At 38.6% G+C, this 14,865-nt stretch overlaps 2 protein-coding genes across 2 annotated transcripts in view; both read right to left on the bottom strand.

The window, feature by feature from the left end:
* The window catches only part of LOC117959718 (CDK5 regulatory subunit-associated protein 2-like), a 6,472-nt gene extending 3,255 nt beyond the window's left edge, over positions 1-3,217 (bottom strand). Inside the window, exon 1 of the mRNA XM_034896997.1 lies at positions 3,032-3,217. Within this exon, the coding sequence (XP_034752888.1) occupies positions 3,032-3,084 (53 nt within the window). The 5' untranslated portion in view covers positions 3,085-3,217. The remainder of the gene's footprint in view (positions 1-3,031) is intronic.
* A 1,632-nt stretch (positions 3,218-4,849) lies between these two features.
* The window catches only part of col27a1a (collagen, type XXVII, alpha 1a), a 68,243-nt gene continuing 58,227 nt past the window's right edge, over positions 4,850-14,865 (bottom strand). Inside the window, exons 37-61 of the mRNA XM_034897199.1 lie at positions 14,496-14,603; positions 14,360-14,413; positions 14,138-14,245; positions 13,403-13,456; positions 13,266-13,319; positions 12,763-12,819; positions 12,601-12,654; positions 12,461-12,514; positions 12,283-12,336; positions 11,705-11,758; positions 11,403-11,510; positions 10,888-10,995; positions 10,209-10,316; positions 10,042-10,095; positions 9,123-9,185; positions 8,990-9,043; positions 8,868-8,903; positions 8,722-8,739; positions 8,572-8,607; positions 8,438-8,464; positions 8,287-8,337; positions 8,022-8,190; positions 7,808-7,917; positions 7,464-7,682; positions 4,850-7,325 (exon numbers count right to left, since the gene is read on the bottom strand). Of these exons, the coding sequence (XP_034753090.1) occupies positions 7,179-7,325; positions 7,464-7,682; positions 7,808-7,917; positions 8,022-8,190; positions 8,287-8,337; positions 8,438-8,464; positions 8,572-8,607; positions 8,722-8,739; positions 8,868-8,903; positions 8,990-9,043; positions 9,123-9,185; positions 10,042-10,095; positions 10,209-10,316; positions 10,888-10,995; positions 11,403-11,510; positions 11,705-11,758; positions 12,283-12,336; positions 12,461-12,514; positions 12,601-12,654; positions 12,763-12,819; positions 13,266-13,319; positions 13,403-13,456; positions 14,138-14,245; positions 14,360-14,413; positions 14,496-14,603 (1,959 nt within the window). The 3' untranslated portion in view covers positions 4,850-7,178. The remainder of the gene's footprint in view (positions 7,326-7,463; positions 7,683-7,807; positions 7,918-8,021; positions 8,191-8,286; positions 8,338-8,437; positions 8,465-8,571; positions 8,608-8,721; positions 8,740-8,867; positions 8,904-8,989; positions 9,044-9,122; positions 9,186-10,041; positions 10,096-10,208; positions 10,317-10,887; positions 10,996-11,402; positions 11,511-11,704; positions 11,759-12,282; positions 12,337-12,460; positions 12,515-12,600; positions 12,655-12,762; positions 12,820-13,265; positions 13,320-13,402; positions 13,457-14,137; positions 14,246-14,359; positions 14,414-14,495; positions 14,604-14,865) is intronic.

The raw sequence follows: 14,865 nt of genomic DNA, 5'->3' as shown, positions 1-14,865 counted from the left end.
TGTGTGTGTGTGTGTGTGTGTGTGTGTGTAAGACCATGTGCCAGTGGCAGCCTAGCTCTCGTGTTTAGAAAGACAGGGCAAGAGAAAAACAGAGAAGCCAGTGGACGGAGACGGCTCTCTTTGGTAGACAAGTAGACTACTGTGGCTGTGATCAGCTAAGCATCACACAGTGATGGGACAGTGGCATCACTCATAGACACAGTACAATGCACCAAACATCAGCCACACACATCTGGATCAAAATGACACAAAGGTAACTAAGCTTGTACTGCTACAACAAAAATTTGTCTGTTGCACATATTTTTAGATCATAATATTTGTTATTGCGTCAGTGCCAATTATATTTTAACAAATCTGGTTTTAAGAGGTCTATTACTTGCATAAACAAAAACATGAACTATTTGGGTCCAAGACGTCACTCAACTTTAACCCTTGTGTAAATAATGTCCACCATTGCATAACTACTTCCCAGACCTCCCCTGGCAGTGGAAGCAGTGCCACTCTGCTGCTTCTCTGGTATAATCCTCTGCAACGGTTCATGCATGATTTATTTATATTTCATGCCTAAACATTGATATGTTTTATGTTCTTTTTTGTATATAGAATAGCAGACTGAGTGTTAGCCAAACACCAGAACAAAAATGTATTAATATTAAAAAAAGATTACAAAAAAAAGGATATTGGAGGATGCATGTGCAAATTACATTCTTACATACTTGTTTTTCTCTAGCTTTCTGTGACTCTGCAAACTCTGAATATCCCCTGCTATAATTACACTTCATTTAAACCTTCCATATTGTCAGGCTGCAACAATAAACCATAATCACACTGCTCTTCCCAATCTATGTTTTACAAAGATGGGGAAACACTACAAAGTTAACTATAAAATGCCATAACTTTTGACATTACAGTGGAGAAAAAAAGACATAGTGCCAATTGAAATGCCGTTACCCCCTCTGGACCTTTGCAATATTGAATCACAGTGAATGTAATGAGGCGTTTTGACACCAATCAACAACAGAAAAAGACTCTTATTGTCAAAGTGATCCAACATGTCCGTTACTTAGATTACATGATAAAACATGAAGAATATGTGCAAAAACAGTACATAATTCCTTCACAAAAACTCTGAAGGTCAGTAAATTAAAATGTGTTGACAAATTGTTGCGTCACTTAGGTTTCACAAGCAACCCCTTCCTGTGTTAATGGGGAGGAAGCACTCTACAACAAGAGCCATGATAAGAGTAAAGCACCAAACATAAATATGTGATAAATCTTTCATAGAAACAGTCACAAATTAGATTCTTACATCATAAAGAATAGATGATATTAAAACAGTCTGTGTCAGGGTTATTGACGCTGCATTTGTAGCAACCCCTCCAGCACCCAGTGGAAACAATGTAAAAGTCTGTAAACAGTGACTTCCTCTTTTTTTCGTCTCATTTTGTTCAACTGATAGTGACAAACATGGAAGCAGCTAAACTCACAACAATATCACCTAACACTACGGAAATAAAAAAAAATTCTAAACTAAAAAAGGTAAAGTGAAATAAGGTTTCAGAATTACCGAATAAGTAATTCACACCACACATATCAGCTAACATCTTGGATTACCAAGGCACGCTTACCACCTGGATGACCGCTTTTACACAGGGCACGGCAGGGCTAGGTCCTTTAAAAAGGACACGAACCAAGGACACTACATACTTAAACACATAGACGCTATAACTAGTTTTTTCAGTGCAGCACAATGAGCTTTAAACTAAATATTCAGCCAACACTATCCATCAAGAGCACCTAAGAAGAACAGAGCTAATACTACACAAATCTCCTAGCTAACTTACCACAATCACACTCTTCTGTCATGTCAAGGAGAGCTCGCGGGAAAAAAACAAGTATGACATGTTATTCCACATTTTGTATAAAAAGTGCACGGAGACGCGGTTGCTTCAGTCTGAACCCTGCTGTCAAACTGGCTCTGATAATTTCCGCTTTGTTTCACTCTCTGAATGACAGGACAACAGGCTGAGCTACCAATCGCAGCAATATCACAACGGAATAAGATTTATAACGGTATTTTCTACGGGTAACCTACACATAACAGGCTTTCTGCACCAATGTTTCTATTGCACTTTTGGGTTACCATTTTGGTGTTTGTCCCCAAATAGCGTCTTTAAACTGGCAGCACAACACTGTTTTATAGGTAGAGATTTTACTCATATAGACAAAATCGTTGTGTCGTTAATGTTAAAATCACATTTCGTGCAGATGTAAGAATGTTTTCCATTAACGTTGGTCTAACATGTTGCTGACACAAAAGCAACAGGAGCACCTCTTACTGTTGTCTTTGTTTGAGATTTGTGACAGATTTATTCTATTTGAGCAAATGCAACAACAAGGAGATACCAAAAATCATTTCACATGTGACGTTAAACCACACTGGAGCAGCTCTTCTCAAATCAGGGCTAACGTTACATTTTCCCAGAGACGATAAATATTCTTTAAAACATAGTTTCAGATCAACCTAAACTGAAAGACCATTGTCTAGCTATATAATTTAATTACTAGCTACCTTAACATACACAAGATCCTGTAAATTAACGTAACTTTTAGTTCTGTTGACCATGTCAAAAATATGTAATGTACATGTAACACATCTGATGTGTGATCATCCTAATGTCCTACTTAACGTAACGATACCGTTACCACCAGTAAATAAACAAGAGCAATTTCTTATGAGACCTCGCTAGCTGACGTTAACAATCTACATTACGCAAAAAGCTAGATATTACGTTATGTAGCCAGCTAGCTAACTTTATTAATGGTAGTAATACACCAAAGTTAACGTAATTCAGTTAGCTAGCTACGTTATAGCGTTAGCGTAATATCAAAGACATGATAACTTCAGTGTCATTCCAGTTAATAGTCAGGGTCCGTGCAGCTGTAACTAACTGCTGTCGGATTAATGGTTTAGCTATAACGTAGTCTTACAAGCTAGTGTTAGCTGGCTAGCTATCGTTGGTGGGTTTACCTTCCGTTGATGTCTACGGGGAGCGTCAAGTCTGCCCCCACGATGGAATCCATGATATAGGTTCACTTATATTGTGTAAGACAAAACATTTTAAAGACTAGATGAAAGGTAAACTTAGAAAAGCGGGATGAAATTCAAAATAGTCCTGGCTACCGCCATCACGATAGGGTAAACGTCACCATTGTGCACGTTGAAAACTGGCGTTGCCTTCAGGCTTTGTACGAAGATTTTAAATTCACGACTGAAACCCCACAGAATATGACTTAAAAACAAATAATATGACAACGTAACGTACAACGACACAGGTTATGTGCTAAATTGATTTTAAACCCCATCTCAGAATTTGTTCACAACTGTGTTTACATGCAATTTTATTATTTAGGACTTTAAAATAAAGAATTTACGAGCAGTTGAAAGGCAGCATATAACAGGGTGGGTACTAGGACAAAGCGATTGGCCAAAACAAACACTTTGGGGAGGGACGTAGAGGCTCAGAAATACATTTCTAAACAGTATGCGGGCTTGATGCTAAAGTGCGGAAAGAGGGATAAATAATTAAGCATCATCATTAATTACATTGCTTACAAGAGGGGGAAATAGATTTGTGTGTGTGTGTCTGTGTGTGTGTGTGTTTGTGTGCGTGTGTAACATATTGATTACAGAGTATGCTTAAACATAGTTTGTGTGTGTGGCGAGTGAGATAGTGGGTGTGTTGCATGGTCACCCAGACTAATTAACACTTGCTGCATGGGCTAATTATAACATTCAGTAGGAATACAGGCTACAGTACCGTATGGGTATTTTATTACCCAATAAGTTAAATTTAGGAAAAGACTGAGCCATGTAACTAGGTATAAAAGCTGGTCAGGGGTCTTCTTGCATTGCCTATTCCTCCAGAGCGCTATGGAGTATCTTCACATATTCAGACAACAATAGCGACACCAAGTGGCGTAACTCTTAATTTAAGCCTGGCTAGAGCACAGTTTCACAATTAATTATTGCTAGGATGTAAATTGTAGTGTGATGCCAGCGATGCAATTTAACCTGACTGATAACCATGTTATATTCGTTCTGCCTTCAGATGCTATATATACACACACGTGACAGAGGTGTTACTGGCAAGATATCATGATGACCATTATTAGTATTTATGTGAAACAATCCCTTTTCTCCTAGAACTGAACACAGGGCCTCCCCAACAGGTTAATATAGGCATAGACTCAACACATCCTCAGCCCCCCAAAAGGTAATCACCCTCCTCCTTCATGTTTATGATATATATTGGGACATGAGCTTTCTGTTGGATCTTGGAGGTCTATGCTTATGTTGTGACTGCTATAAATAAACTAGAAATAGTGTTTAAATCTCAGCATGTGGGAAACGTTACACGTCTGCAGTCACACAAGCCAGCAAAGTGGCTTTAGTAAAAGTCCCTTATCACATTTTTAGAGCTGCTTTTAATGTTTGATTACTGTGTATAGATTTTTTGTGTGTGTATTTTTTTTTAAACCATGTAAAGTCTCTTTGAGTGATGTAAAAAGCGCTATATATATAATGCATTATTTTTATTATTATTATTATATCATAGTTGTGTTACAAAACCATTGGCCACCATCACAACTCCTTGCATCTGGTACACTATATAAAAGTATTGGCTGTGTGTAGGCTTATGAATATCAAGAGGTAGAGCATTGTATTTCTTTAATTATGTGTGTAAGGGATATACAATTATTCTATAAATCGGGTGTTTAATTTGATGATGGATATTTCAGCCATCCAAATAGTCAAAAAGTAAAAATACACACAACTAATACACATAACTTGAAAGTATTTATTGTACAAATGGACAGTGAACAATGAATAAACAGCAAACAGATAAAAGGATGTTGGCACCAGAAATGGTCTTGTTCAGAGTTTAATGACTTAATGTATTTGGCTGATATTTCCAAACAGGCTCTAATTATAAAGGCAACAGAAAATCTTTGCTCCAAGGTAAAAATGTGAGGTATTCTTAGCTCGTTTTTTTTTTTTTGTCTACAACAGATTTACAAAAAGAAGAAACAATTTTCACATATTTGCATAATTCTTTAAAACACAAGTTATCGTATAGAACAGAGTCCTGGTACAGTACATGGTTGATTATCATAGAGGAAAAACAACATAAAGCAAAACAACAAAAAATAAAAAAATAAAAGATAATTAACATTGCAATAAATTTGTTCTCTGGAGCCCCAAATTTACACATAAAAATCTATAAACTCCAAGACCAGTTGGGCAAACTGATATATAAAGTTGTCAGAAAGAGTAGTACTGCTTCAACCGACAGAACTTGCTCAGTCAGCAACCACGTTAACAACATTAAATAACATTAAATTAGCAAGAGGGGATCCACTGTATACAGCAAGGTTTGCACAATTATACACACTTGTGTCCAGCTACAACAAAGAAACTTTTATTTATTAAAACTATCTCCACTAGTTGTGTTTCTAAAAAAATATTACATACAGCTGTTAGGGGCTTTGTACAGAGTAAAATACATGTTTATTCTTATAAAATACTTCAAACCCTGTGATTTATTCTGGATACAAAGGAGTAATCTGTTTTGTAGTTATCTCTAAAACATTTTCAATTAGAATAAGCATTTTTGTAAATTGCAGCATTGAACAAAAACAGACTATTAAGGAACTACGTAGTTTGAGATGGGATATTACCTTTATATTGCATTAAGGAAGCTATTGCAATATATCATATTTACTTTTTTTATTCATCTAAGCAAGCATGCACTATGAACATCAGAATATTTCAGCAAAGTGGTGTAATTACAGCACTATGGTTAGCACCTTAGATAATTTACTTAGCACCATGCATTAGAAAGAGGATGGGATAGAAGATGAGGGATTATTGTTGATTCATGCACCCACTCTCCTCTCTCTTGTGGCTCAGTTCTCTTCTAAAGAAAGCTTGTACCTGTAGTTTGTCTACTTTAAGTGGGGTAGAAGAAGAGACCCCTGGTCCCATGTGTTTCTGAGTAAATAACTATTACCATCATATCTCTTTTCATAAGTTAGGAAGCAAGGAACTCATACTCCACACTCCACAGTTGGACAGAAATTGATAAAACACTATTTAGAACAAGAGTTCCGTACCCTTTTTTTATTTATTTATTTTTCTTTTTTTTACAATGAACTCTAAACTCCAAGACCGCAGATATTCTCCCTAATCATCAGTGGCATCCGGTTCAATAATGTATCAGTAATAAGTATAGTGATAAGTGTTTAATGCACTGACTCTCCATATGGACGCTTGTGTGCATCATTGTGTGGCTTCAGAGAGTTGACTCTCTGATAGCCATGATCTTCCATTTGGAGCACTAGTAAATACAGATGTGATTTCTGCTCAATTCAGGCAAATGAGCCTGCCTCCGGATTAATTTACACGGGCAAGATCACAAAGAGATGAGGACCAAAGGCAAAGAAATGGCACCCCTGAAAAATCCTTCCATATAAGTTTAAAATATCAAATTATCTTCTCATTTTCTATTGCACTTGAAGATTATTTCTTTACATAAGATATACATGTATAAAAGTTAATAATAAGCAAAGATATATATGTACATTTAACTGATCCCAATTACTTTAATTCTTCCTCTCCTGACATAATTGCTGGTACTTCCAAAAAAGTACACATAGTATACAGACTGTATCCAGTTAAAAAAAATAAGTTATTATAATGTCCGCTGATTAACTTGGCCTTGTCTCCCTTCACTTAGCAATGTTTTCGAGAGATTTAATGGCAAAGAACCTTTTTTTTTCTCTCCAAGCGGTCGTGCACATGGAGATCCTTCTTGAAGAGCTTGAAAAAACTTTTGCCATATGGAGAAGCTATTAGTGCAAGAACTCCCCTGCTCCTCCTCAGCTCTTCTTTTTACCCCCCAACTTTCCCGTGCTTCCTCCCTCTGTGTCTGCAGTCCAATGGGAGTTTGGAAGAGTGAAGCAGGATCTGTTTCTGTTTGGAGGGAGGCTTGTACTCGCTTGGATTATTTTACCCTGGATTGGAGGAAACTGCTCCAAACTCCACGCCCACATAAGGGTGTCACCAAGGGGTGATAATCCATCTCTAAATGCTCAGAAGACGTACACGACAGCCCTCACAGGAAGCATACAGGACCTACTTCTAGGTGGTAATGTGAGCCAGGTGTAGTCTTGGGGAGGTTGTAGACGTCGACCAGAGGGAGCAGGGACGGATCCAGGGAGTGGAACACAAAATGGGTTTGGTGCCAGCGGCCATCTTTTATCTGCAACCCAGACACACAAGATATTTTTTAGTACAAGAAATGACCGTCATAATTAGGGCAACATCCTTGATTGTCTGAAAGTCAAGAATGATGTCAACTTAAAGGGCACACAGCCAGATGACATCATGTTGGTCCTACCCAGCAGGAGTCTTCCAAGACTTCTGGCTCAAGCTCTCCTCCAACCTCGAACACCTCCCCACTCCAGGCCTTGAATCTCACAGAGCCCTGGGTGGCCGGCTGATCCTCAGCTGACCGCCATACCGGGATGTTCAGGCAGTGAATGATGATGTGCTGCTCTGCCTCTGAGCTCAGCAGGTGCAGGAAGTTCATCTGGACACGACCGACGGTGATTGCTGGCTGCTCAAACAGGCAAAACAGGAGCTGGTTAACAAGTCTGGTGTGTGCTCATGTGGGTAATATTTCTTTAACCTTTTTTAATCGTGTAGACTTTGATGATGTCAATCGGGCTGTGTCTTAAATACCTTGGATACTGTTATTGGTTTTAGGCAAGTCTGTCCACCACCAGTAAAGTTGCAGGAGACTTCTATTGTGTCTGACGAGCAGCCCAGGTTGGGGTCCATCCAATAAGTGCCTGGAAATACATACACATATAAGGGTAATTAGTCTATCTGAACATAAAATTGCACAACAAAACACAACACACACACACACACACACAGACACACACACTCTCACCATCATTTAACTTCTTTTCACAGCTGTGGAGGTCCCTGCAGATGCGGGCGGGGTTGTCCCGAGTGCCCAGTGGGTTCTTCAGGCTCTGGATCAGGTTACTGAGGTAGTGGAGGGTCTTAAAGATCTCTGTGCCCTGGTCCAGCATTGGCAGGTCCATCGCTGGCTTATTCTGGAGGATAGACAGAAAAAAGGTGAGTCTGTGCAGTTTGCAACACGTTAAAAATTTAACAATACAGAAAGAATGTTGACGTCTAACTCAACTAACCTCAGTCCTGAGTCGAGTGTGTGAATCCATTACCAACAGACCATCTTCCTTCTGCAACAAAAATTGCAAAATTGTATTTCACTAATATCATTAGTATCATATATTCTAACTATGTAATGTAATGTAATAAAATAAACACAACATGACTTACAAATGATAGAGGAATACTCGGGCGACCCTAAAGGGAAAAAAATAGTGTTTTAGACACTGAACCAAGCAACTTGAGTTTACACTACCGTATGTTTGTTTGACAGCTGCTTACACCTATAAAAGGGGAAGACTTACTGGAAGTCCAGGGGGTCCACGAGGTCCAGGTGACCCCTAATAAAGAAGAAAAACACGGACGCTGCATGAGGTTTTATGTTGTCAATCAAGTGTCCTTATGAAATATAAATTGTGTTTAGCAACATAAAATTACACACTATGCAAACATACCATTGGGCCTTGCAATCCCTGTTCAGAGAGAGAAAAGACATATTTTCAGCCAGAAATTACCATCAAATCTGCTTTTTACACAGTAGACAAAATAAATAAAGTGTAAGATCTAAAAGGAACAGATGCAGTGAGAAGTGAAGACTTACAGTCTCTCCACGATTGCCCTTCTCTCCTCTGGGACCCTGTGAAGAGATGTACACAGTCAGTTGGCTGAAGAATAACAGCGGAGAAAAATTATGAAGTTTATCTCAATCTGTGTAATACATACTGCGCTTCCATTGGGACCAATGATTCCCACAGGGCCAATAACTCCTCCTCTGCCCTGATTGGGAGGAAAAAAGGAATGAAATAAGAAGTTCAGTATATTTCATCAGTATAATTTAGATAATTTGTTTACTTACCATTGCCCCCTGTGGCCCTTTTGGTCCCTGTATGCCCTTTGGCCCAAAGTCTCCTGGAGGCCCCTGAAATATACATAAATATTAATACACACTCTGTACACCTGTGTATAAGTGTAATACTTGATGTTATTTTTGCAAAATGTCTTTGTACACACCAACTCCTATCTCCTAACTTTATCTTTAATCACGGAGCATCTGACATCCACTAACTGTTTACAATTACTGAAGACAATGTTTCTAGCTCTCCTAACAGACTTTGGCTTTTGACTTTTTGGCTTTAGAATGTGTTTATGGTACATGATGGAACTTTGCTTCACACTAGCATACAAAATTACATATCATGCTCTCAAAACTGGCGATTGTGGGGATTGTTTTTAGAAAGTAACAACAAAAGGGTCATGGGGTAGCCAGGAAATAAGGAGAAGATTTATAGCTTGCTATATACATTCTTTTATATATATATGTAATAGTAAAACTTCCCACAAACACAGACTACACCTGAATCCCAAAAAGCCATATTTGTACTTCAAGACTAATCCATTTCCTGTATTAACACCCCAGGTTTTTTGTTTGTTTATTTTGGATCCTTGTTAGCTCATGCATTGTAGGGCTTATTCTACCAGAGGCATTTCTAAATATAGACCAGATTTCAATTGCTCATTTAATGTTTGAAGCCCCTTAGTAATGATAAATAGATTTTGCTGTGTGTGTGTGTGTGAGTGTGTGTTCAAGTCAAGTGTATACACATCCGTTTGTCAAAAAACTACAAGTGCTCTGTCACCCCTGAAGAGTTCTGCTTCTTAAAGGTTAAAAGATTTAGGATCAAAACACAGGCTGGTTTTGAATTTGGCTGGGTTAGGGTAAGTCTAAAATGTCTGTGGCTGTTTTAGAATCACATGTTGTGCGGTGCTGAACATACCCTTGGTCCAAAAAATCCCGGAGTTCCCGGAAAACCTGCTTCCCCTGTATCCCCCTAAACAAGAATTAAGTCAACAATCACACAGAACACAGAATTTCCAAAGTGCCATGAAACAATATAATTCCTGATGTTGGTAAGTAATTGCCTGTGTTGCAGATGCTACTCACAGGTTGTCCTTTAGGGCCTCGGTCTCCCTGTGGCCCTGGCAGTCCCATTCCACCTCTGAAGCCTCTTTTTCCTGGAGGTCCATTCTGGCCTCGAAGACCCCGCTCACCCTGGATGGATCAAATGATCAAATGCCTGAGTAAAGATCACTCATGGGCAGTTCAATAATTATTTTCACATTTATGTAATATTTAAAGCAGTTATACTAATTGCTTTGCCTGGCAGCACATTATATCTAAAATGACATCTTGCTTACTCTCTAGCATTACACTAGAGTTATTTCATTTTATTTTGTTATGCATACAGCATACTAAATGCACTATACAGTAGGCTTGGGCTGGTTACCGGTTTCAAGGTATTCCGCGGTTTGGAAAAGGTCACAGTTTCAAAACCACTAAAATGTTCCATCATACCGTTGCTGTGGTATGAGTTGTCAAGGAAAGAAAGTTCAGTTTAGAAATCCCTCTCCCTGCCAGTGTGCAGTGTGTTAAAAAATAAAAATATATTGTGTTCAATGGGGGTGTATTGTTTTGAACGGTTTGCATTTCAAAACAATACATTTGGAAGTTTTAACATATAATAATAACATGAAAACATGATATTTTTGCTGAAGGTTATCATATTGTCAGACTCTCATACCAGCCCATGCCTACTAAACAGCTTATTACTTATTCCTCCTACCTTCAGTCCAATAGTCCCCTGATCTCCTGGGAGTCCTGGAACACCAGATTTACCACGTAAGCCAGCTTTGCCAGAAAGACCATCCTCCCCATCATCACCATGTTCTCCCTAAATTCATATTATGGAGGCAGAATGAATGAGCTTCATCACCGAGATTAACAATCCATTCATATTTTTTTGGCAGGACCTAAAGCTGGCGATTCAAGCTTGTCTACGTGTCTAGCACTTTGCCTCAGTGCTCAACAAAGATCTTTATATTTTGGTCACTCTTTAACACAAGACATCTTATTATTCAATAGAGAGCCATGACATGTGCTAATTACATTCAGGGTTCCAAGAGGATAAACCGTTTAGAGTTTAATGATATTCCTGTAGCACCACCCTGAGGACAAATATGGTATATTTCGGCCTCATTACAGGTCAGTCTCTAAACATATCAAATACAGAATCTATAGGCGTGTTTAAATAAATTATAAATAAGGTTAATTAACAGGGGATTTCTTTGTTAGTCTCACCGGCAAGCCTTTACTGCCATCTTTTCCAGGGACTCCATCCATCCCGGGCACACCCTCCAGTCCCTCTCGGCCCACCACACCTCTGGGACCGGGAAGACCACCCACACCCTGAGGAGAAGAGAGGACAGAAATCAGAAATCTAGACAGACTTTTGTTTATGCCTTGTTTACAGGTATTCTAGTCATGAATACAAACCTTTTAAAGGCTGAGCGTACTGAGAGTACGCAAAATATTTGTCTTTTGTAATGAAATACTGTAAATTGCTGAAGCAGTTGTAGATGTATGGAGATTTGTTGACTTACCTCCTGTCCTCTGGTTCCTTTTTGCCCCGACTGACCCTTTTTGCCTTTCTGACCCTGAAGAAAGAGAACATGTTTTAAAGGTGAAATGAGATTATTATTTATTACTGTTAACGTCCCACATCTGCTGGTCATTGTTCTACAGTAACATTCAACCAGGTGATAGTAACCAGCATTGCATCCGTTTCTCAAACCAAACAAATCAAATGACAGCACAGTAGCACTGTATTATGCCAATGCTGTAATGGCCACTTTACTAGATGTTTCTGTTGGATCTATGCTACATTAGCTAACTTTGTCACTTCGCCAGAGACCTACTGACATTGTTGCAACCCCTAGATTGCTGATTCACATTAATAAAATAGGCGGAATAATGCTTTTTTTACCTGAGTTCATTACTCAAGCATTCAACTTACAGCACATACAAGCTTTAACATAACAACTATTGGACTGAAGCTAATGCAATACAGACAAGAAATTGTCTGGACTGTACTGTAAGGACTGTACATCTTTTTTAATTCTTCAGACATGCACCCTCTAACAAAAACACACAGCCTTTCTTTTTATGTTTACATCCTTACTTGATCTCCTTTGGCCCCTTTGTGTCCTTGTGTACCACGAGGTCCAGGTTGTCCCTGAAATTGCCAGTTGTGTTATTGAAAGCACATAAAGATGACCTGTGTGAGCATGCCTGCTGGTTGTTTATCTCGACTTTTAATGAAAGAACTGTGTGTGGAAATCACAAGTCTTGACACTCACAGGTTGTCCAAGAGCTCCAGGCCTGCCTCTTTCCCCATCCACACCAACTTGACCCTGAAAAAGAGAACCAGAATATAAACCTCATAAACCCAAATATCCAAATAAATCATTTTAAAATCACTGCGAGAGCTGGTACTTACTTTATACCCCGGATCCCCTGATTCCCCTCTCTCTCCTCGGTCACCTGGAGTACCCTGATAAAACAAGAAATATATGAGTTAACAGCAAATTATTTGATTAAAGCAATTTCATGGCAGACAAACAGTAGAAGGAGGGAGAAAGGTAAGTCAGGTGTGACTTACTATGTCACCTGGAGGACCAGGGGGACCCTCTACTTTCCCATCATCCCCCTGCTCGCCCTGCAGAAAAAAATCAGAACAATGTAAGTTGTTTTATATAAGACAGACATCCCTGCTGTTTCAGTATACTATATCTAGCTTTTGAAACTTGGCTCGCACATGGCTGATTATGATGAGTTAAAGCCAAAATTTTAAAAACCTCATTGTGTGTGTAAAGTCTCGCTGCCTCTATGTAAAATAAAAGCCGTTATATTTTAACATGCTGTCTTTAATGAAGGCACTTAAAACAAGATAGATCAGTACATAATGCTTACAGAGAGGGGTGCATTTTATGTTTCATAGCTCAATTTAAAAAAAAGCATTTGGTGTTGGTTTTTTATCTACTTTCAGGTGATTTGCAACAAATCTAAACTGTTGCTGGGATACACCGGGAACAGACGAGAGTCACAGACGATAAAAAGGAAGAAAAAGAGATCAGTGTTGCACATAAAGTGAACGAGGTGTACCTTTTCACCTTTTGGTCCTGGAGGCCCGATAGGGCCCTGTGGTCCCTGATGGCCCTGCAATGACAAGACATTTTATTATGTAAATTGATTAAATTGTTTAATGTTTGTAATGTTAATGTTAATTATAATAATCTTACCTCATAACCTGCCAGACCAAGTTCCCCCTGTTGACCCATACGACCAGGAGCTCCCTAAAGAGAACAGATGTTGTGTCTTCAGTCAGACTATCCATGATATAAAACATTAGATAACATGCAAACATATTACCGAAGCTGTTTAACCCTCCGGTTGTCCTTGGGTCAAATTTGAAATATTTTTAAAGTTTCTAAATCAGAAATGTAGGTGTCCATCAACCCACTTGCCCAAATGTAACACAGATGGTTCCATTTAATGCTCTTTGCAAGTAGACTTAATGGTTGATTCTCTACTTTCATAAAATGTTGGGACTTTTGTACAATTGTATGGCATTTGAAAAAAAGGTTTAAGGGAGTACAAAAGAGCATGTTGATTAAACTATCACGCATACCTGTCTGTGATCATCCACTCATCATCCTCTGATCTTAACAAAATAAAATAATTCCTAATTTCTGCTTTTTTAACTCATAAATTAGATATAATTTAATATAAATTACATGCATTGACCATTAATTCCAAGAATAAGTGTGAAACTATAGTGGTAACAAGTTAGTAGTAGTGGTTTAAATAATAATGGTAATGGGGTAAAAAAGGCATTAAAAAAAGGGACAAAAACTTCAAAAAAATATATAAAACCTAAAAAGTTTTAATTTTCACAATTGATAGTCGACGGAAAGACAACACAAGGGTTACAAAAATGAATGGTAAATATGTATATCATTACTGTTCCACTTTACCACGTGTCCAATGGTTCCTCTGGACCCCTTCTGCCCAACAAAACCTGGTGGTCCAGTCTTTCCCACCGTCCCAGTCTCCCCCAGGTGTCCTTGATGACCTTTGGCACCCTAAACACACAAAGTACAAGTTACAGAATACCACAAAGCTTTTCTATGTCATTGCATGTGAATACTTTTGGTTTCTAAAAGGTATTAAACAGCCATCAAAGATGATATTAATACCTTTGGCCCTTGTTTGCCTCCTTCCCCAATTTTGCCAGGTTTCCCTTCTGGACCCTTCAGTGAGAAAACAAAATTAGAAACCAGCTTACAAAAGTCAGTTAACAAAAAAATGTGTGAGATCAGAACAACTACTTACTCTGACGCCGTTGAGTCCAGGACTTCCAGATGGGCCCTCCTTTCCCTTTAGCCCAATTTCACCTTTTTCTCCGTTGTCGCCCTCCTGTCCCATGTCACCTTTTTCACCCTAAGAATATGCACATATAAACACAGCTCTACTTGAGTTCCTTTACCTAAAACATGCAACAAAATGCAGATCCTGAAGGTACATATAGGTAGAATGTGCCGCTACTGTGCCGTTACAGTCTTTTCCCAGCTGCAATCACGGCCCAGTGCATTTCAGACAAATTACAGATAAATTCAGACAGTATGAGAAAAATTGTGTAGATGTAAACATATTCTAATAGAAAACCAAAATACAAGTATGAACCTGGAAATTTGCATAATAT

This window comes from Etheostoma cragini, chromosome 16 (assembly GCF_013103735.1).
Source record: "Etheostoma cragini isolate CJK2018 chromosome 16, CSU_Ecrag_1.0, whole genome shotgun sequence".
In the NCBI taxonomy this organism is placed as follows: domain Eukaryota; kingdom Metazoa; phylum Chordata; class Actinopteri; order Perciformes; family Percidae; genus Etheostoma; species Etheostoma cragini.
This window is presented reverse-complemented; position numbering and strand designations above follow the sequence as displayed.